This window comes from Nerophis lumbriciformis, linkage group LG13 (assembly GCF_033978685.3).
Source record: "Nerophis lumbriciformis linkage group LG13, RoL_Nlum_v2.1, whole genome shotgun sequence".
Lineage (NCBI taxonomy): Eukaryota > Metazoa > Chordata > Actinopteri > Syngnathiformes > Syngnathidae > Nerophis > Nerophis lumbriciformis.
The window spans coordinates 10,025,421-10,050,420 of record NC_084560.2 but is presented as its reverse complement, the minus strand read 5'-3'; the positions used below and the strand labels follow the sequence as shown (position 1 = coordinate 10,050,420).

The 25,000-nt window shown below is 38.4% G+C and overlaps 1 protein-coding gene across 1 annotated transcript in view; it reads right to left on the bottom strand.

The window, feature by feature from the left end:
* The window catches only part of cps1 (carbamoyl-phosphate synthase 1, mitochondrial), a 177,174-nt gene that overhangs the window by 55,237 nt on the left and 96,937 nt on the right, over positions 1-25,000 (bottom strand). The window contains exons 27-28 of the mRNA XM_061971724.2: positions 16,574-16,641; positions 6,013-6,088 (exon numbers count right to left, since the gene is read on the bottom strand). Coding sequence (XP_061827708.1) covers positions 6,013-6,088; positions 16,574-16,641 — 144 coding nt within the window. The remainder of the gene's footprint in view (positions 1-6,012; positions 6,089-16,573; positions 16,642-25,000) is intronic.

Below are 25,000 nucleotides of genomic sequence, written 5' to 3'. Positions count from 1 at the left end.
CTAATTAGGAGCCTTTGTTTGTTTACTTACTACTAGACTTGTACGGTATTCCGGTACTAGTATAGTATCGCGGTACTAATTACCGTATTTTTCGGACTATAAGTCGCAGTTTTTTTCATAGTTTGGCCGGGCTCCAGTGCGACTTATGTTTTTTCCCTTTTTTATTATGCATTTTCGGCAGGTGCGACTTATACTCCGGTGCGACTTATATTCCGAATAATACGGTAGTCAAAAACGCTACTATACTCTGTTTGAAAAGTAGCGGTTCCCCATTTGTTTTAGCGGGGATAATGACGCGTCGTCACGCTGGTATTACGAGCAGAGGAGCATGTTCGCAGCAAGCAGACAGTGTGTGGACAGAAAAGGGAGAACGGACGAATTTTGGCCTAAAAAGTAAAGATAAAGGTGAAGTTATAACACTGAAACACCCTCAGGAAAAGATGCTTTAAGACATGGCTATCTAGCAGTGTTTTAGCTACTTCTAAATGACTAATCCTGGCCTCCATGGCGACAAAGTAAGTTTCTTACAAGTAGCATTATCACTGGAGGACGAGGAATAGCTCAACATGCTTCACTACACACCGTAGGAGGATACAATAGCTCACCGCTAACAGCCAGCTAGTGCTCCTGAATGTAAACAAATGCCATGGATGGATCTACACCTGACATCCACTGTAATGATACCAAGTCCAAGAGCGTATCTAGTCGATACTATGATTATTATATTTTTTTATCATCGCAAAACCTTTTTTCCTTTTTTTTTTTAAAGTCATATGTTTATAAAGTCATGAAACACGTCCCTGAGGACTTTGAATATGACTAATGTATGAACTACTTGGTATCGCATCGATACCTACATGTGTGGTATCATAAAAAACTAATGTAAAGTATCAAAGAAGAGAAGTATAAGTGACTATTACATTTTAACAGAAGTGTAGATGTTAAAACAGAAAGTAAGCAGATATTAACAGTAAATGAACAAGTGGATTAATAATAAATGTTTACAGTTTGTCCCTCATAATGTAGACAAAATAATAGGTGTATAAATGACACAATATGTTACTGCATACGTCAGCAGACTAATTAGGAGTCTTTGTTGGTTTACTTACTACTAAAAGACAAGTTGTCTAGTATGTTCACTATTTTATTTAAGGATTAAATTGCAATAATAAACATATGTTTATTGTAACCTAAGATTTTTTCTTAAAATAAAGCCAATAAAGCAATTTTTTGTGGTCCCCTTTATTTAGAAAAGTATCGAAATACATTTTGGTACCGGTACCAAAACATTGGTATCGGGACAACCCTATTTACTACTGTATTTTTCGGAGTATAAGTCGCACCGGCCGAAAATGCATAATAAAGAAGGAAAAAAACATATATAAGTCGCACTGGAGTACAAGTTGCATTTTTGGGGGGAATGTATGATAAAGCCAACACCAAGAATAGACATTTGAAAGGCAATTTAAAATAAATAAAGAATAGTGAACAACAGGCTGAATAAGTGTACGTTATATGAGGCATAAATAACCAACTGGTATGTTAACATAACATATTATGGTAAGAGTCATTCAAATAACTAACATATAGAACATGCTATACGTTTACCAAACAATCTGTCACTCCTAATGGCTAAATCCCATGAAATCTTATACGTCTAGTCCAGGGGCCGGCAACCTTTATCAGTCAAAGAGCCATTTTGACCAGTTTCACAAATTATAGAAAACAATGAATGGGAGCCGCAAATTTTTTTTTAAATTTTAAATGAATTAACATTACATACAAAGTTTTTTCTTTGCATTGTGGTATGTATAAACCAGGGGTCTCAGATACGCTGCCCACACCTTTATATGGAATTTGACAGCTGGTGCGGCACGCGGCTTTAAATGGATGGCGCTTGTCAGCGTCATGCGTACCGTGATGGTACAGCATTTAGCACCCACCACAACCAGCGTGCCTGATCAGCCACACGTTGTATGGGGCTTCCGCTTGCTCACGTAGGTGACAGCAAGGCATACTTGGTCAACAACCACACAGGTTACACTGACGGTGGCGGTATAAAAAAAAAGTTTAACACTCTTACTAATAATGCGCCACACTGTGAACCCACACCAAACAAGAATGACAAACACATTTCGGGAGAACATCTGCACCGTAACACAACATAAACACAACAGGACAAATACCCAGAATCCCATGCAGCCCTAACTCTTCCGGGATACATTATACACCCCCGCAACCGGGGTGGGGGCGGGGTTTGGTGGTAGCAGGGGTGTATAATGTAGCCCGGAAGAGTAAGGGGGGCATGGGATTCTGGGTGTTTGTTCTGTTGTGTTTAGTTGTGTTAAGTTGCAGATGTTCTCCCGAAATGTGTTCGTCATTCTTGTTTGGTTTTGGTTCAAAGTGTGGCGCATTATTAGTAAGAGTGTTAAAGTTGTTTTATATGACCACCGTCAGTGTAACCTGTGTGGCTGTTGACCAAGTATGCCTTGCTGTCACGTATGTGTGCAAGCAGAAGATGTATATTGTATAACAAGTGTTGGGCTGGCACGCTGTTAATACAGATTGTAGAGGGCGCCAAATGTTGTACCATCATGGCATGCCCTTATTATAGCTTTAAGGGTGAAAATCGGTGAATATTATTCCCGAGAGTTTTCTGCGAGAGGCACTGAAATCCGGAAGTCTCACGGGAAAATTGGGGGGTTCAGCAAGTAAGCTGCTGAGCCGTATCAGAGTGATCAAAGAGCCGCATGCGGTTCCGGAGCCGCGGGTTGCCGACCCCTGGTCTAGTCTCTTACGTGAATTAGATAAATAATATTATTTGAAATTTTACGCTAATGTGTTAATAATTTCACACATAAGTCGCTCCTGAGTATAAGTCGCACCCCCGGCCAAACTATGAAAAAAATTGACTTATAGTCCGAAAGATACGGTACTAAAAGACAAGTTGTCTTGTATCTTATTTACTCAATACATTCTTCTTTGATTGCAATAAGAAACATATTTAATATATAAATATAAAGCCAATAATTACATTTTCGTGGTCCCTTTGATTTTGAAAAGCGCCCCCAAATTTTTTTTTATCGGCACCAAAATATTAGTATAGGGACACCACGGTACGTGTATTTGTATTGAACCGTTCCGGTACGGGGGGTTCGGTTCGGAGGTGCACCGAACGAGTTTCCACACGGACATATTAAGTAGCGTACCGCAGGTTGTGTAAACAATGCACACCGAGGCACAACACACGGCATGCTAGCAGCGACCGGGCTACTACAACATGTAAAAGCCAGAGCTGGAAGACCCTCCTGCCTCGTTAAGATCTCCCGTTTGGGAACATTTGGGCTTCGAGGTGCGATACAACAATGGATAACATCGCTTCAACGAAGAGAAAGACGAACAAACAGCTCCCACCGCATTCAAGCAGCTTCTCCTCGGCGAGTCAGGCAGGGCTAAAGCAATAACAAATGTTTTTATAGCAGCAGATTTAAGACAATATTGCATTAAAGACTAGATTTTGAGCCACTTCTATGGTGGAAGAACAATGAGTCCATATATTCTTACTGCCAAGTTAGTCAGGCACTACCTCGCCCTACCTGCTACCTCCGTGCCCAGTGAAAGGGTATTTTCCACAGCTGGAGACTAGGGATGTCCCGATCCGATATTTGGATCGGATCGGCCGCCGATATTTGCCAAAAAATGCGTATCGGCAAGGCATGGGAAAATGCCGATCCAGATCCAGTTAAAAAAACAACAACTCCGCTCCGTGTTTTCCAACGCACCGATTTAAATAATATATTCCACTTTTCTGCTGCTCCCTAATTTCCGTTACGCATTTTCCAGCACACCTTCAACACATCCACAGGTCTGTGGATTCTCACGCAGTTGCTTTTAGCTGCTGGCATTACACGACAGGCTCTTCTCACTCTTTTCTGTGTCTCCCTCTCACAGACAGCAAGTGCACCTTCTTACACATGTCACATACTGTCACGTCATACGTCACATACGTATACGTCCTCTCCCAGCAGAGAGGTAGCAGCATGGCTAACGTTAGCTGTGATGCTAGCGCAGCCGTGTGACCAACGTTCTCTCTAAGGTGCGCGCCTGTGCAATTGCTCACTGCTCAAGCGTCCTCTGCGCATAGCAATTATATGCCACGTACTAAATCAAATAAAAAAAATAAGCGCATAACAATTTTCGACACACGAACACGACAGAGAAAACAGTTTTCGTCATCATTGTTCAAATATTGTAATGTCTGTCGAGACGCTTATCTCCATTCGGTGCCACACGTCCACACCATCAAAATGCCGAGGCAAACATTTCCAGATCAACACCGTATGAAAAAATTAGTGATTTTTTTAGTTGTGATTTCCTTCTCTGCATGAAAGTTTAAAAGTAGCATATATTAATGCAGTATGAAGAAGAATGTTTAAATGTAGACATGCAAGCCTTGAAAGAACATTTTGAAAATCAAGACTACATTTCCTGCAAATGGGTGCATTTCTACCCTATATTTTAACTTTATATTTATTCTCATATCAAACTCTTTTGGCTGTCTTTTTGACACTTACATCCGGCGCCCCCCTCCACACCCTGGATTATAAATAATGTAAATAATTCACTGTGATTATCTCGTGTGATGACTGTATTATGATGATAGTATATATCTGTATCATGAATCAATTTAAGTGGACCCCGATTAAACAAGTTGAAAAACTTATTCGGGTGTTACTATTTAGTGGTCAATTGTACGGAATATGTACTTCACTGTGCAACCTACTAATAAAAGTCTCAATCAATCAATCAAAACACATAGAATCATCATACTGCTGTGATTATATGCATCAAGTTCATTCAAGGCTGAGGCAAAATATCGAGATATATATCGTGTATCGCAATATTAAAAAAAGGCCATATCGCCCAGCCCTAGTTCAATGATGCCATTTCTGTTCGTCATGTATAATTTTGTCTATTTTGTGTTTATCCTTGAATAAACAGGTCAGTTTCTTGTTACCAACCATTGTGTATTATTCAAACTCCCCTAATTCAGCTGGCTAGTTGTTATCAAGAGTACTAAAAACCCTTTTCAACATGATTCTGACAACTAAGTAGGCTAAATAACTTTAAACTTTAATACATGCTCGGATAGGCCAGTATCGGTATCGGTCAGTATTGGATCGGAAGTGCAAAAACAATATCGGTATTGGATCGGAAGTGCAAAAACCTGGATCGGGACATCCCTACACTGTATGTTTATTTTATATTTGCACATTAAAAAGCAAATAAGATACTTTTAATTTTGTTAAATGTTAAAAGTTTTAAATGTTTACATTGTTACAGAATACTTTGTCATGTTGTTGTCAATGTTGACTGAGCGGCCATACTTTTTTTTTGTAAATAAAAGCCATGCCTTTTGAAAAAACTGGCCTACATTTATTTTTTCATCTTCATTTTAAATAAAAAAAAGAATCGGTAAAAGGAAAAATAATCTATAGATTAACCGATTAATCGAAAAAAATAATCAATAGATTAATCGATAGAAAAATAATCGTTAGCTGCAGCCTTACATCACACACAGCTATTTGAAAGCAATATTAAAAGGATAAAGCCATTGTTTACACATTTAGGTAAATAAATAACCAGAAAATGTACATTTTGTTGTTTTCTTACTGTACCGAAAATTTACCAAACAGTGACCTCTAAACCAAAATGTTTGTGTACCCTTACACCCTTAACCAGTGCATACACAGTATTTGTGTATTCTTCTAATGGAATTGTTTATTTGGGAGGGACAGCTGCCCCCGAACCACTTGGGGGTGCAATGACCAAAAAAAACACAACTAGCCAAAAGCTGCATCAGCTGCTAGCTGCAGATAATTGAAAGCAGAGGGAGAACTCGGCATGAAGTGTGTGTGTGTGTGTTTCATGCAGTGCCGACCATTAGACCACACACACACACACACACACACACACACGCACACGCACACACGCACACACACACACGCTCACCTGGGACACCTGGCTGGCCTCCTTCAAAAAGCGCTTCATGTCTCCCTCTCCGTGTGCAACATTCATGGCCGAGCCACTAGTGAGACAAAGAAAGAAAGCAGAGGAGTGAGGCAGAAGAGGACCAGGAGCATAGAAGCCTCCTGCTGCAGCGTCATTGGGAGGAAGGTCTGCAAAACAGAAGAAAAAAAAGGCCAACAAGAAAAGGAGCAATTTAGATGGAAAGCACTCCAGGCTCTTCAAAACCATTTTGTTTGTGAAGTTCCAACGCTCCTTGGACTGAAGGCTGCGTCCTTGGGACACAACGAGGTTCTACAAGAGTACATCAACCAATTGATATCAAATAAGTATTCGAAAATACTAACGGATTGTGATATTTGTCATTTTGGACTCAGAAAACTGATTTATTAAAGGTTTGTGTGTATTAAAACCATTTATGACCCTTATTAATTACATTTATGACCCTATTAATTATATTTATGACCCCTATTAACTACATTTATGACCCTTATTACATTTATGACCCCTATTAATTATATTTATGATGCTTATTACATTTATGACCCCTATTAATTACATTTATGACCCTTATTACATTTATGACCCCTATTAATTATATTTGTGACCCTTATTACATTTATGACCCCTATTAATTACATTTATGACCTTTATTACATTGATGAACTCTATTAATTACATCGATGACCCCTATTAATTACATAGATGACCCATATTAATTACATTGATGACACTTATTACATTTACGACCTGTATTACATTGATGACCCCTATTAATTACATTGATGACTCCTATTACATTTATGACCCCCATTACATGTATGACCCTATTAATTACATGTATGACGCTTATTACATTTATGACGCTTAATTACATAGATGACCCCTATTAATTACATTTATGACCTTTATTATATTTATGACCCTATTACATTAATGATCCCTATTAATTACATTTACGACCCCTATTACATTTATGACCCCTATTACATGTATGACCCCTATTAATTACAAACTGATTTATTAAAGGTTTGTGTGTATTAAAAACATTTATGACCCTTAGTAATTAAATTTATGACCCTATTAATTATATTTATGACCCCTATTAATTACATTTATGACGCTTAATTACATAAATGACCCCTATTAATTACATTTATGACCTTTATTATATTTATGACCCTATTACATTAATGACCCCTATTAATTACATTTATGACCCCTATTACATTTACAACCCCTATTACATTTATGACCCCTATTGCATGTATGACCCCTATTAATTAAAAATTGATTTATTAAAGGTTTGTGTGTATTAAAACCATTTATGACCCTTATTAATTAAATTTATGACCCTATTATATTTATGACCCCTATTAATTACATTTATGACCCTTATTACATTTATGACCCCTATTAATTATATTTATGACCCTTATTACATTTATGACCCCTATTAATTATATTTATGACCCTTATTACATTTATGACCCCTATTAATTACATTTATGATCCTTATTAATTACATTTATGGCCTTTATTACATTGATGACCCCTATTAATTACATTGATGACCCCTATTAATTACATTGATGACCCATATTAATTACATTTATGACCCCTATTACATGTATGACCCTATTAATTACATGTATGACGCTTATTACATTTATGACGCTTAATTACATAGATGACCCCTATTAATTACATTTATGACCTTTATTATATTTATGACCCTATTACATTAATGACCCCTATTACATTTATGACCCCTATTACATTTATGACCCCTATTAATTACATGTATGACACTTATTACATTTATGACGCTTAATTACATAGATGACCGCTATTAATTACATTTATGACCTTTATTATATTTGTGACCCTATTACATTTATGACCCCTATTACATTTATGACCCCTATTAATTACATTTATGACACTTAATTGATGACCCTTATTACAATTATGACCTTTATTAATTACATTTATGACCCCTATTAACTACATTTATGACCCCTATTAACTACATTTATGACCCCTATTAACTACATTTATGACCCTTATTAATCCTGAGGGGGAAGTAGGAACATTTCTGAAGGAAGTGAAGTGAACACACCAAGCTGATCTACTAAACTTGTGAGCAGAGGGTTGCGTCTGTTAAGTGAGCGTGAATAAGACGTGCAAAGCATTTTGCGCTGTCTTCGTTAATATGCAAAACATATACTGATCATCAAAAACACCCACAATACTGGGAGGAGAAGATGCAAATATAATTGAGCACACGCAATGTGATTTATCAATACCTGCGTTTTGTGAGCACTATTTAGTGTTTTATTTAGCACGTGTGAGAAGGACGTGCAAGTTACTATTAGACATGTCGTCTATTCAGCAACATCATTTTATAATTTTAAAGCTGCTGGATGACTGAAGGGGCTGATTAAAATGAATTCAATTGATGTGTTTTGGTGACCTTTAGTATTCTTTAATGGCGTTCGTTTTTTAAATTAAAGAAACGTACGACTACCGTTTTTTTCGGAGTGTAAGTCGCTCCGGAGTATAAGTCGCACCGGCCGAAAATGCATAATAAAGAAGGAAAAAAAACATAAGTCGCCCTGGAGTATAAGTCGCATTTTTAGGGGACATTTATTTGATAAAAGCCAACACCAAGAATAGACATTTTAAAGGCAATTTAAAATAAATAAAGAATAGTGAACAACAGGCTGAATAAGTGTACGTTATATGAGGCATAAATAACCAACTGAGAACGTGCCTGGTATGTTAACGTAACATATTATGGTAAGAGTCATTCAAATAACTACAACATATAGAACATGCTATACGTTTACCAAACAATCTGTCACTCCTAATCGCTAAATCCCATGAAATCTTATACGTCTAGTCTCTTACGTGAATGAGCTAAATATTATTTGATAGTTTACTGTAATGTGTTAATAATTTCACACATAAGTCGCTCCTGAGTATAAGTCGCACCCCCGGCCAAACTATGAAAAAAAACTGCGACTTATAGTCCGAAAAATACGGTATATTTATTAGGGCTGTGAATGTTTAGGCTACACACGATTCGATTCTTTGAAGTAACGATTCAATTCAGAATCGATTCTCAATTACATTTTTTAATAACATTAGGTGCCAGTTCTATGATTAACTACATTCCTCCATAAAATAGATAAACAGCTGTGACAAATTTCTATATTACTTAAAAGAAAAGTGGTTTTGTTGAATAAAATTCAACTAAAAAATGTAATAAAGTCAAATACAAATAAGGCAACAAGTGAAGTATCCAACACTTCTCTCTTCTAAAGTAAATCTGTACAGCAGATATAAATAATCTACATCAACAATATGATTTGTCTGAGTGGCTGGACAGGACAGATTTGAAAAAAAAAAAAAAAAAAAAGACTACAAAATTAAAAACCTGAATCGACTAAGAATCGTTACAAATAAGCAGTATTGGGACTAACGCGTTACTTTGTAATGCATTACTGTAACACCGTTATTTTCAGTGGTAACTAGTAGTCTAACGCGTTATTTTTTATATTCAGTAACTCAGTTACCTGATGTATGAGTAATGTAATGTAATGTGATGAGTAACTCAGCTACATGATGCGTTACTGCGTTATTTTACGTTATTTTTTGATGGAGTATCGGCTAGAAACAGAAGATCTGAGTGTGTTTTATTGGAGCGCTGCGGTGTCGTCCTTCTGTGTCACAAGGAAAATAGGCGTGTCTGTGTTTACTAACAAAACATCATGGCGGAGCCAGAAGCCGTGTTTCTTAACATGGAGATAATCTCACTACTTTTCTTTTGTCGAGCACAAAGAAAAGAACATTTTAGTTAAATGTAAGCTGTGTCTTGTGTCTACTGCCCAAAACAGCAATTCAAATCTGCTGAAACAGCTACAAAAGCAACATGCTTCGACAAAGCTAGTAAAGAGACACATTTCACCTCCAACAGCGGCTGGATTTTAACGGAGGCACTGCTGGCCAGGACAACATTGATAGAGCCATTGCAGCGTATGTGCTAGAAGACATGCAGGCTATTTCTACAGTGGAGTCACCCGCTTTCAGGCAGCTGGACATAATGAGTACATAAACATGGAAAGCGAGCTAAAGAAAAGACTCAAATTTTTGCCTCTGCTCATCATTCAGCACTGAAGGTACACACACTCTGTCAATTCTCGTATATACTCTTTCATTCTAGACTTCTCGAGTGTTTGATTATCACAACACTCTAAATGTATAGACTGTAAAGTTCACAAACAAAGAGGGATCCTAGTGGGCCAGGCCAATCTTTCCTTATCTCTAAACTAAAACTGGGGAAATGCGTAGAGTGTTCTGGGCTTCAGTACAGTGTTGATCTCCTGAAGACATGATTTTATTTCTGAATTCCTTGAGGAAAAAAATGCCTGGTTGGGCTTTGTGTATGTCATGTGTGCCTTCCTTGGGTGAAGCCAGGTTTGTTGTTATGCTGTTTGTTACTTATGTATGTTATTTTGCAGCTATTTAAAATAGTTTTGTCAATTTGTTCTGGCCTGAAATAAATTGGCCCTTTGAAACATATTTGTCTTTGTGTGTTGTATGTAGACCACAATGCTTTGTGAGTTCAGTGATGCAAATGCATGTCAAGTTGATCAACAGGTTGTATTATTCTCCAGTGCAACAACAGTACTGAAATGAAGGCTAAAAGGGCATTAAAGGGAGCTTTAAAAAAAAAAAGAGAACAAAAACAGAGGTATCTAAATAGTGACTTTTCACAGTAACGCATGACTTTTTGGTGTAAGTAACTGAGTTAGTAACTAAGTTACTTTTGAAATAAAGTAACTAGTAACTAACCCAACACTGCAAATAAGAATCACGATTAATCTGTAAATCGTTTTATTTACTCCTCCGACACGAAAAGACGTCTTTCATTGCGCGTTTGAGTCACTCCAGACGAACGACTGCGCTGGTGATGTGATCCACGGAATGAAGCGTCAGTGTGAAGTGTGTTTGTGTTGTCTAGATTGTGATTGAGAAAAGGTGTTACGGATTATGTGCTGCTGCTTCAACACCTGGCACACGGCATGATAACATGAACGTGAATAAAATGTTCAAGTGTGCTAAAAGACTTGTATGCACGCAAAATCCTCATTTCAATAAGGCGGTCTGGTCTGCACCACTTTTCACTTGCACACGCATTCTTAGTAAATCTCACGGCCAAATCATAGTGCACACGGTTTGACTTTTTGCACACGCGGTCTATCGCGTGGTATTTGGATCTTAGTAAATCAGGCCCTGTGTTTGTGTAGTGGTTCTTCTCCTTAGCGGCCTTAAGGTTGTTCTTCAAAACGGTTTCTTTTGCGATTGTGACTCCCTGTCAGAGGTGGGTAGTAACGCGCTACATTTACTCCGTTACATCTACTTGAGTAACTTTTGGGATAAATTGTACTTCTAAGAGTAGTTTTAATGCAACATACTTTTACTTTTACTTGAGTATATTTATAGAGAAGAAACGCTACTTTTACTCCGCTACTTTTATCTACATTCAGCTCGCTACTCGCTACTAATTTTTATCCATCTGTTAATGCACGCTTTGTTTGTTTTGGTCTGTCAGACAGACCTTCAGAGTGCCTGCGTTTCAACAAATACAGTCACTGGTGACGTTTACTCCGTTCCACCAATCAGATGCTGTCACTGGTGACGTTGGACCAATCAAACAGAGCCAGGCGGTCACATGACCTGACTTAAACAAGTTGAAAAACTTATTGGGGTGTTACCATTTAGTGGTCAATTGTACGGAATATGTACTGTACTGTGCAATCTACTAATAAACGTTTCAATCAATCAATCAAAACTGTGAAGGAAAAAAGACAATTATTCCTGTCAAAAGCCTAAAGACTGACTGCACAGTTCCTGTCTTCACAATAAAAGTGCCGCTCCTTCGCGCATGCGCTTTCAAAATAAGAGTCTCCGAAAGCCAGCGCAAACAAGCTAGCAAGCTACGGAGTTTGCCGCCAATGTATTTCTTGTAAAGTGTATAAAAACGAATATGGAAGCTGGACAAATTAGATGCCAAAAAACAACCACTTTCATGTGGTATTAGACAGAAAGGAGTAACTTTTTTTCTCCTCCATTTGAAAACGTGGCCGTTATCAGCACTACTGTCTGATTCTAATCAATGCGAGTCATCAGAATCAGGTAATACACCAACTTATATTCTTGTCTTCATGAACGAAAGGAATCTATATGTGTTAAACATGCATGTATATTCATTAAAACACCTTTAACATGTAAACAAAAACGGCAAAATAAATAAATATAAATTATATACTGTATATATATATATATATATATATATATATATATATATATATATATATATATATATATATATATATATATATATGTGTGTGTGTGTGTGTGTGTGTGTATATATATATATATATATATATATATATATATATATATATATATATATATATATATGTATTATATATAATATATATATATGATGTGTGTGTGTTACTCATCAGTTACTCAGTACTTGAGTAGTTTTTTCACAACATACTTTTTACTTTTACTCAAGTAAATATTTGGGTGACTACTCCTTACTTTTACTTGAGTAATAAATCTCTAAAGTAACAGTACTCTTACTTGAGTACAATTTCTGGCTACTCTACCCACCTCTGCTCCCTGTCCAATGTTTAATCAACACATTCCTGTTTTTGCTAAAGTGTATTTTGTTCATTTCTCCTCCCTCTCCCCTGGATGGGACATTTGGCCCAAACCCTCCTGTCCATCCTTCACATTCCCAAAAGCTAAAAAAGTTCTGGAAGAGTTATTTGTCTCTCTCTCTCTCTCTCTCTTACTCGCCTTCCTTCTTTCTTTCTGTAGCAGCGTGAACGTTCTCTTTTGCAAATTTAAAAGACATAACATTTCTAGAGATGTCCGATATCGGACTGCCGATATTATCAGCCGATAAATGCTTTAAAATGTAATATTTCAAAAAGTAAAATGTATGACTTTTTAAAACGCCGCTGTGTACACGGACGTAGGGAGAAGTACAGAGCGTCAATAAACCTTGAAGGCACTGCCTTTGCGTGCCGGCCCACTCACATATTATCTACGGCTTTTCACACACACAAGTGAATGCAAAGCATACTTGGTCAACAGCCATACAGGTCACACTGAGGGTGGCCGTATAAACAACTTTAACACTGTTAAAAATATGCGCCACACTGTGAACCCACACCAAACATGAATGAAAAACACATTTCGGGAGAACATCCGCACCGTAGCACAACAGAACAAATACCCAGAACCCCTTGCAGCACTAAATCTTTCGGGACGCTCAACAACCTCATGCTCTCTCAGGGAGAGCATGTCCCAAATTCCAAGCTGCTGTTTTGAGGCATGTTAAAAAAAATAATGCACTTTGTGACTTCAATAATAAACATGGCAGTGCCATGTTGGCATTTTTTTCCATAACTTGAGTTGATTTATTTTGGAAAACCTTGTTACATTGTTTAATGCATCCAGCGGGGCATCACAACAGAATTAGGCATAATAATGTGTTAATTCCACGACTGTATATATCGGTATCGGTTGATATCGGAATCGGTAATTAAGAGCTGGACAATATCGGATATGGGCAAAAAAAACATTATCTGACATCTCTAAAAAGTTCTCTGGACAGTTCTTTATTGAATAGGAACACGTCTAAAACAATATTTGTCTTCAACAATGCCGAATAGTGCAATACCACTGTCTTTCTTTTCTGTCCGATACCAAGTCAAATTCAGAATAAAACAGATACTTTGTGCAAATATGCCAAATGTGTCAGGTAAATCTGTAAAATAGTGTATTTCAAGTGTTGCTGGGAACAATTAAATTAAACCACAGGCATTCTGCACTGAAATCGTTAGCAAGTTTTATAATGCTGAGTGACCCATTGTAATGCCAGTCATTTTCTAAAGTAATCACATAACACAGTGTGCTACAAGCATAAGAGGAAGAAAAATAATTTCCCACTCAAAGATTGTATTTAATCTCTAAAGGCTTAGATGGCCACATGCGTGGACAGCACCTTTTAGCTCTTATTTCCAAAATTGTCTACACTACTGAATTGGGGTCTTATGGCCCTTATGTGGACACTTATACTGCCATCTGGTGGTGTCATGAGAGTATAACAGAATGGAATTTGGGAAAAAAAAGTGTAAAAGTAAGAATTAGCATGTCACTTAAACATGAAGTACACATTTGTGTACTTATGGACTAAGTACATCATATAAAAAGATTATTCTTAGTTTTTATTCTAATTGGGGTCCAATAAGCCCAAATAGCAAAGAGAAATTAAAAAAAAGCATAACAAAAAAATTAGACCTTAAGAGGTTAAACTTTTTTTTTTGATTGAAACTTTTATTACAAACCCCGTTTCCATATGAGTTGGGAAATTGTGTTGGATGTAAATATAAACGGAATACAATGATTTGCAAATCATTTTCAACCCATATTCAATTGAATGCACTACAAAGACAAGATATTTGATGTTCAAACTCGTTAACTATTTTTTTTTTTGCAAATAAATACTTAGAATTTCATGGCTGCAACACGTGCCAAAGTAGTTGGGAAAGGGCATGTTCACCACTGTGTTACATGGCCTTTCCTTTTAACAACACTCAGTAAACGTTTGGGAACTGAGGAAACTAATTGTTGAAGCTTTGAAAGTGGAATTCTTTCCCATTCTTGTTTTATGAAGAGCTTCAGTCCTTCAACAGTCCGGGGTCTCTGCTGTCGCTTCATAATGCGCCACACATTTTCGATAGGAGACAGGTCTGGACAGGAAAGTACCCGCACTCTTTTTGTACGAAGCCTCGCTGTTGTAAAACGTGCTGAATGTGGCTTGGCATTGTCTTGCTGAAATAAGCAGGGGCGTCCATGAAAAAGACGACGCTTAGATGGCAGCATATGTTGTTCCAAAACCTGTATGTACCTTTCAGCATTAATGGTGCCTTCACAGATGTGTAAGTTACCCATGCCTTGGGCACTAATACACCCCCATACCATCACAGATGCTGGCTTTTCAACTTTGCGTCGATAACAGTCTGGATGGTTCGCTTCCCCTTTGGTCCGGATGACACGATGTCGAATATTTCCAAAAACAATTTGAAATGTGGACTCGCCAGACCACAGAAGACTTTTCCACTTTGCATGAGTCCATCTTAGATGATCTCGGGCCCAGAGAAGCCGGCGGCGTTTCTGGGTGTTGTTGATAAATGGCTTTCGCTTTGCATAGTAGAGCTTTAACTTGCACTTACAGATGTAGCGACAAACTGTATTTAGTGACAGTGGTTTTCTGAAGTGTTCCTGAGCCCATGTGGTGATATCCTTTAGAGATTGATGTCGCTTTTTGATACAGTGCCGTCTGAGGGATCGAAGGTCACGGTCATTCAATGTTGGTTTCCGGCAATGCCGCTTACGTGGAGTGATTTCTCCAGATTCTCTGAACCTTTTGATGATATTATGGACCGTAGATGTTGAAATCCCTAAATTTCTTGCAATTTGAGAAACGTTCTTAAACTGTTTGACTATTTGCTCACGCAGTTGTGGACAAAGGGGTGTACCTCGCCCCATCCTTTCTTGTGAAAGACTGAGCATTTTTTGGGAAGCTGTTTTTTATACCCAATCATGGCACCCACCTGTTCCCAATTAGCCTGCACACCTGTGGGATGTTCCAAATAAGTTTGATGAGCATTCCTCAACTTTATCAGTATTTATTGCCACCTTTGCCAACTTCTTCGTCACGTGTTGCTGGCATCAAATTCTAAAGTTAATGATTATTTGCAAAAAAAAAAAAATGTTTATCAGTTTGAACATCAAATATGTTGTCTTTGTAGCATATTCAACTGAATATGGGTTGAAAATGATTTGCAAATCATTGTATTCCGTTTATATTTACATCTAACAATTTCCCAACTCATATGGAAACGGAGTTTGTAGTAGATTGCACAGTACAGTACATATTCCGTACAACTGACTACTAAATGGTAACACCCGAATAAGCTTTTCAACTTGTTTAAGTCGGGTTCCACGTAATCAATTCATGGGAATAAAACAAGATGAAATTAGTTACGTTACACTGAATATGAATGATCTCAAATAACCAACGTATCAAAAGTATTGATATTTAACAGGTATATTTAATACTGTTGGCCACTGTAACATTACACACATTTTGAACAGTAACACTGTGTTTGAATATTTAACTGAGGGATTATTTGGCGAGCCACTAGTTGGAGCCCCGCATACCAGCTACCATAGTTTGAGAATCGCTGATAAGAGACCACAAGGACGTGTTTTAAATGAAAAGTGAAGTTGTTAATGGTCTGCTTTAACCGTCCTTCCAAAGCAGACCACCGGGCATGAAGTTAGCCAATAAAACGACATTGAAATGAGGTTAGGGAGTAAGTTGAAGCTTCGGTAAGAGGTCATTGAGTGACAGAGAACATTACACTCGGCAATGATGAGTGCTCCACTTTACCTGAGAACATAGGATGGGCGGAGTAGACAGGGGTAGCCCACCTTGTTAGCAAAGACGAAGGCATCTTCCTGACAAAAAAGACAAAAAAAAAAAGAATATTTTGTACAATTCAAGCAAAAAAAAATATTTCCGATGAAATATTACATTAAAAAAAAAACTGCTGTGGAAAATGTTTTGTGATAATAGTTTAGGTCAGAGGTCGGCAACCCAAAATGTTGAAAGAGCCATATTGGACCAAAAATACAAAAACACATCTGTCTGGAGCCGCAAAAAAATTAAAAGCCATATTACATACAGATAGTGTGTCATGAGATATAAATTGAATTAAGAGGACTTAAAGGAAACTAAATGACCTCAAAAATAGCTACAAATGAGGCATAATGATGCAATATGTACATATAGCTAGCCTAAATAGCATGTTAGCATCGATTAGCTTGCAGTCATGCAGTGACCAAATATGTCGGATTAGCACTCCGGACAAGTCAATAACATCAACAAAACTCACCTTTCATGCACAACGTTAAAAGTTTGGTGGACAAAATGAGACAGAAAAAGAAGTGGCATAAAACACGTCCTAGAAAGTCGGAGAAAGTTATACATGTAAACAAACTATGGTGAGTTCAAGGACCGCCAAAATTAGTAGGGCAAAACGGCGCTCGCCAAATACTCGAATCAGTGAAGCATGTTTAATATAAACAGTGTGCTTTGTAACAATTAGGGAGGCTTGTGTCATGTTTGTCCTCCGACAGACAGCATATTAAAACAAAAAAATTGATTTTTTTGCCCTCATCTTTTTCCATTTTTCATACATTTTTTAAAAAGCTCCAGAGAGCCACTAGGGCGGCGCTAAAGAGCCGCATGCGGCTCTAGAGCTGCGGGTTGCCGACCCCTGGTTTAGGTTAAACAAATATTAGTTTATCTATTACAATGTTCTTTTCATTACAACTCTGGAATGGATGATGTACCGTACATTTAAAGGAGAACTGCACTTTTTTTTATTCATTTTGCCTATCATTCACAACCCTTATGTAAGACAAGACCACGTGTTTGTTTTATTATGCATTATAAATCATAAAATGTGGCAAGTAGGAGGTGCCTAACAATGCAGCTAATGGGAGTACACTATAAAAACTATCTAAAAACCACCAACAATACTCCATTTACATGTCGTGACCTGAATATTGATCACAGACAGCTTGACATATTGAGCTGCTGCATCGCCTCGGAGGTGGCGAAAGTTAATTCTAGATTATAAATCATGCCTCTCACCTGGATAGTAGAAGGTTGTGGACATAAACCCACAAGTTGGTCAACTTTGACTTCCAACTTAAACCCGGAGACACACAAAAAACACTTTTTTTTAACCCTTTGTGAAGATTATGACAAATTATTCATGTAAAGGGGAAGATATAAACATCCCATCAGTCGTTATCCCCGTGAGAGCAGACATTGTACAGTAAGTGATTGTTTTAAGTTTGTATATCTTGTTTAGCACTTAGTGATACTGCTACATGATGCTTAGTGTTTGACTAAAGCTGCATTTGTTTAGCACACAGCTTCTAAAACTTGTAGATCCTCCTTATATTCAGGCTCAAAAATAGAAGTTTCTGGATTATCATTTGTCACAAAGTAGTCTTTGATGTCTGTCATCAAGTCTGCCATGATTAGTAGTCTTGTTGTTGTTGAAGGGAAAGTGAACTTTGTCAAATTAATACGCCGCCGTATGCTTAAAATGATCAAAATATGTAAATATTACATGTTATCATGAATGTTACTAGATACTACATATATACTTAGTGTGTATATAAAGCCTTGGAGGTTTTTTTACAGAGCTATATATGCGGAATAGAGCAACTCTTGTTGTTAGTTGACTCTTGCTAGCGTTTATTTACGATTTAGAATGCATAAAAAAGAAGAAAAACATGTGTTCTTGTCTTACATAAGGATTGTGAATGATAATTAAAAAAACAGTGTAGTTCCCCTTTAAAGAAATAAAAGAGGAATTGTTTGCACAACCTATGCCACAATCTTCCATTATTTAAAGCATATATTTTTAGTTCTTCATTACATGAGTGTAGGGATGTCCCGATCCAGGTTTTTGCACTTCCGATCCGATACCGATATTGTTTTTGCACTTCCGATCCGATACCGATACTGACCGATACCGATACTGGCCTATCCGAGCATGTATTAAAGTTTAAAGTTATTTAGCCTACTTAGTTGTCAGAATCATGTTGAAAAGGGTTTTAGTACTCTTGATAACAACTAGCCAGCTGAATTAGGGGAGTTTGAATAATACACAATGGTTGGTAACAAGAAACTGACCTGTTTATTCAAGGATAAACACAAAATAGACAAAATTATACATGACAAACAGAAATGGCATCATTGAACTAGGGCTGGGCGATATGGCCTCTTTTTAATATTGCGATATTTTAAGGCCATATTGCGATACACAATATATATCTCGATATTTTGGCTTAGCCTTGAATGAACACTTGATGCATATAATCACAGCAGTATGATGATTCTATGTGTTTTGATTGATTGATTGAGACTTTTATTAGTAGGTTGCACAGTGAAGTACATATTCCGTACAATTGACCACTAAATGGTAACACCCCAATAAGTTTTTCAACTTGTTTAAGTCGGGGTCCACTTAAATTGATTCATGATACAGATATATACTATCAGATATATACTATCATCATAATACAGTCATCACACAAGATAATCACATTGAATTATTTTCATTATTTATCATCCAGGGTGTGGAGGGGGGCGCCGGATGTAAGTGTCAAAAAGACAGCCAAAAGAGTTTGATATGAGAATAAATCTAAAGTTAAAATACAGGTAAAAGCCAGTAAATGAGAATATTTTGAAAAACTTGATTTATTTCAGTAATTGCATTCAAAAGGTGTAACTTGTACATTATATTTATTCATTGCACACAGACTGATGCATTCAAATGTTTATTTCATTTAATTTTGATGATTTGAAGTGGCAACAAATGAAAATCCAAAATTCCGTGTGTCACAAAATTAGAATATTACTTAAGGCTAATACAAAAAAGGGATTTTTAGAAATGTTGGCCAACTGAAAAGTATGAAAATGAAAAATATGAGCATGTACAATACTCAATACTTGGTTGGAGCTCCTTTTGCCTCAATTACTGCGTTAATGCGGCGTGGCATGGAGTCGATGAGTTTCTGGCACTGCTCAGGTGTTATGAGAGCCCAGGTTGCTCTGATAGTGGCCTTCAACTCTTCTGCGTTTTTGGGTCTGGCATTCTGCATCTTCCTTTTCACAATACCCCACAGATTTTCTATGGGGCTAAGGTCAGGGGAGTTGGCGGGCCAATTTAGAACAGAAATACCATGGTCCGTAAACCAGGCACGGGTAGATTTTGCGCTGTGTGCAGGCGCCAAGTCCTGTTGGAACTTGAAATCTCCATCTCCATAGAGCAGGTCAGCAGCAGGAAGCATGAAGTGCTCTAAAACTTGCTGGGAGACGGCTGCGTTGACCCTGGATCTCAGGAAACAGAGTGGACCGACACCAGCAGATGACATGGCACCCCAAACCATCACCCAACCATGCAAATTTTGCATTTCCTTTGGAAATCGAGGTCCCAGAGTCTGGAGGAAGACAGGAGAGGCACAGGATCCACGTTGCCTGAAGTCTAGTGTAAAGTTTCCACCATCAGTGATGGTTTGGGGTGCCATGTCATCTGCTGGTGTCGGTCCACTCTGTTTCCTGAGATCCAGGGTCAACGCAGCCGTCTACCAGCAAGTTTTAGAGCACTTCATGCTTCCTGCTGCTGACCTGCTCTATGGAGATGGAGATTTCAAGTTCCAACAGGACTTGGCGCCTGCACACAGCGCAAAATCTACCCGTGCCTGGTTTACGGACCATGGCATTTCTGTTCTAAATTGGCCCGCCAACTCCCCTGACCTTAGCCCCATAGAAAATCTGTGGGGTATTGTGAAAAGGAAGATGCAGAATGCCAGACCCAAAAACGCAGAAGAGTTGAAGGCCACTATCAGAGCAACCTGGGCTCTCATAACACCTGAGCAGTGCCAGAAACTCATCGACTCCATGCCACGCCGCATTAATGCAGTAATTGAGGCAAAAAGGAGCTCCAACCAAGTATTGAGTATTGTACATGCTCATATTTTTCATTTTCATACTTTTCAGTTGGCCAACATTTCTAAAAATCCCTTTTTTGTATTAGCCTTAAGTAATATTCTAATTTTGTGACACACGGAATTTTGGATTTTCATTTGTTGCCACTTCAAATCATCAAAATTAAATGAAATAAACATTTGAATGCATCAGTCTGTGTGCAATGAATAAATATAATGTACAAGTTACACCTTTTGAATGCAATTACTGAAATAAATCAAGTTTTTCAAAATATTCTAATTTACTGGCTTTTACCTGTATAGGGTAGAAATGCACCCATTTGCAGGAAATGTAGTCTTGATTTTCAACATTTTCTTTTAAGGCTTGCATGTCTACATTAAAACATTCTTCTTCATACTGCATTAATATATGCTACTTTTAAACTTTCATGCAGAGAAGGAAATCACAACTAAAAAAATCACTAATTTTTTCATACGGTGTTGTGGAAATTTTTGCCTCGGCATTTTGATGGTGTGGATGTGTGGCACCGAATGGAGATAAGCGTCTCGACAGACGTTATAATATTTGAACAATGATGACGAAAACTGTTTTCTCTGTCGTGTCCGTGTGTCGAAAATTGTTATGCGCTTCTTTTTTTATTAGATTTTGTGCGTAGCATAGATTTGCTATGCGCAGAGGACGCTTAGACAGTGCGCAATTGCACAAGCGCGCACCTTAGAGAGAACGTTGGTCACACGGCTGCGCTAGCATCTCTGCTAACGTTAGCCATGCTGCTACCTCTCTGCTCGGGGAGGGCTTATACGTATGTGACGCATGACGTGACAGTATGTGACGTATGACGTGACAGTATGTGACGTGTGTAAGAAGGTGCGCTTGCTGTCTGTGAGAGGGAGACACAGAAAAGAGTGAGAAGAGCCTGTCGTGTAATGCCAGCAGCTAAAAGCAACTGCGTGAGAATCCACAGACCTGTGGATGTGTTGAAGGTGTGCTGGAAAATGCGGAACGGAAATTATAGGGAGCAGCAGAAAAGTGGAATGTACTATTTAAATAGGTGCGTTGGAAAACACGGAGCGGAGTTGTTTTTTTTTAACTGGATCTGGATCGGCATTTTCCCATGCCTTGCCGATACACATTTTTTGGCAAATATCTGCGGCCGATCCGATCCAAATATCGGATCGGGACATCCCTACATGAGTGATTTAAGAAAACTTGGTTTGTGGTTCATTATTGTTCGTTAATAATGTATCAATGTAAAAAGAAGAAAAGTAAAGGATGAATACTTAATTTTTCTTTGCAATGTACACTCGTCAACAAGCCGTTTAGGGACTAGCTTTATATTTATAAAGGCTCCAGTTTAGAAATATTTTAGTACCGTGTCTGGTGAGAACATAAGGGCAGAAGGTCAAGAAGAAAAAAAAAAAAAAGAAAAAAATCTATGGAATCTATTCTGAGAAATCCATACAGAGAATCATGACTGAACTTGAGAATCTGTGCCATTTAATACTAGACAGATAGAAAGTAAAAGTATGTATAAATATAACAAAGCAGGCAATTTACTCAATGTTTACAGTACGGTTAACCAAAAGACTTCACACAACGAATAAAGTCTATACCGAGTGACCTTGCAAGCAAGTCTCTTTTTAGTTGCTCATAATTGATGAAGCCCAAATCCTCATCCACAACAGCACTACTTCATCGCCATCTAGTGGCGCTTGTCAGAAACACACTCCACTCTTTCTCTCTTCTTCACATTAGAACTGCAAGCAACGGTGGGAAAAATGTGAAAAATTATATTCCCTCTTTTGTTTTGATGTAAAAAAAACAAACTGCCACTGCTTACAGTCCTCGCGGTGGCAATATGAAGGATGATCAAATTCATATCTCACAAATGATAAAGGCAAGCGGGCGAAACCAGGAACATTGCTGTGTCTGCCTGTATGCCAGATGGATTATGAGCTTGGTGTGTATGTGCTGCGTATGAATCCACCTGCCATGCATGCATCTGCCCAAAGATAGGTGTGCTAAGGTCGTGGCTGCCTGTTCAGAAAGACTCGACTGTTGTCAAAAGTGCATCAACAAAGTATTGAGCGAAGGCTGTCAACACTTACCGTATTTTACCGACTATAAGGCGCACTTAAAATCCTGTTTTTTTTCTCAAAACCTGACACTGCGCCTAATGTACGAAATAATTCTGGTTTTGCTTACCGACCTCAATGCAATTTTATGTGGTACATGGTGTAATGATGTGACCAGTAGATGGCAGTCACACATAAGAGATACGTGTAGAATGCAATATGACGAGAGATGTCCGCTAATATCGGGCTCCCGATATTATCGGCCGATAAATGCTTTAAAATGTAATATCGGAAATTATTGGTATATGTTTCAAAAAGTAAAATGTATGACTTTTTAAAACGCCGCTGTGTACACGGACGTAGAAAGAAGTACAGAGCGGCAATAAATCTTAAAGGCGCTGCCTTTGCGTGCCGGCCCACTCACATAATATATGCGGCTTTTACACACACATAAGTGAATGCAAACGCATACTTGGTCAACAGCCATACAGGTCACACTGAGGGTGGCCGTATAAACAACTTTAACACTGTTACAAATATGCGCCACACTGTGAACCCACGCCAAACAAGAATGACAAACACATTTCGGGAGAACATCCGCATTGTAACACAACAGAACAAATACCCAGAACCCTGCAGCACTAACTCTTCCGGGACACTACAATATACACCCCCCCTCGCATTAAGCATACGAGTATTATTACGGTGTGTGTATAAGGTAAGACATATCTGGCGTTTCGTTTCACAATAATACGCAAAAGTAACTTTCCTTACCTTCTGGTACCTGCTGATCTGTATTTGGTATCGGCATAAGTACTGAAAAATTGCACGAGTCCGCTGTAGTCGATAAGCTTCTTTTTCTCTATCTTCTTGTTATGGGACATTCATCCTCCGCTGTTAAAGTTCAGTTAAAGTTAAGTTAAAGTACCCATTATTGTCACACACACACACCAGGTGTGGCAAAATTATTCTCTGCATTTGACCCATCACCCTTGATCAGCCCCTGGGAGGTGAGGAGAGCAGTGAGCAGCAGCGGTGGCCGCGCCCGGGAATAATTTTTGGTGATTTAACCCCCAATTTCAACCCTTGATGCTGAGTGTCAAGCAGGGAGGTAATCGGTAGAGATGTCCGATAATGGCTTTTTTGCCGATATCCGGATATTGTCCAACTCTTAATTACTGATTCCGATATCAACCGATACCGATATATACAGTCGTGGAATTAATTGGTGGTAGCGGGGCGTGTATATTGTAGCGCCCCGGAGGAGTTAGTGCTGCAAGGGGTTCTGGGTATTTGTTCTGTTGTGTTTATGTTGTGTTACGGTACGGATGTTCTCCCGAAATGTGTTTGTCATTCTTGTTTGGTGTGGGTTCATAGTGTGGCGCATATTTGTAACAGTGTTAAAGTTGTTTATACGGCCACCCTCAGTGTGACCTGTATGGCTGTTGACCAAGTATGCTTGCATTCACTTATGTGTGTGTAAAATCCGCATATATTGTGTGAGTGGGCCGGCACGCTGTTTGTATGGAGGAAAAGCGGGCGTGACGACAGGTTGAAGAGGACGCTAAAGGCAGTGCCTTTAAGGCACACCCCCAATATTGTTGTCCGGGTGGAAATCAGGAGAATGGTTGCCCCGGGAGATTTTCGGGAGGGGCACTGAAATTCGGGAGTCTCCCGGGAAAATCGGGAGGTTGAAACAGATACCGATAATTTCCGATATTACATTTTAAAGCATTTCTCGGCGAACATCTCTAATAATAGGTCCCATTTTTATAGTCTTTGGAATGACTCGGCCGGGGTTTGAACTCACGACCTACCGATCACAGGGCGGACACTCTAACCATGCCATTTCAAGTGCTAAAACATACCGGTGTAGTGAGTTGACATAATTCACCCAAGTAACTTTAGTTATTAGAGAGTTCCGGTCGGACGTTTTTTCACAGGACCTTGTTGTCGTTTCCGGGTGAGGAGATGCTGCTCCGTTATTGATTGAAGTAAAGTCTGAATGTCATTAAAACAGTTAGCTCCATCTTTTGACACTTCTTCCACTCCCGTCCTTGCACACTACACCGCTACAACAAAGATGACGGGGAGAAGTAAATAAGAGCGCCCACAAAACGGCGCATCCGGAAGCGACTGTCAGAAAGCGACTTGAAGATGGTCTGTAAAACATCATCTATGCCAGAGTTTTTCAACCACTGCGCCGCGG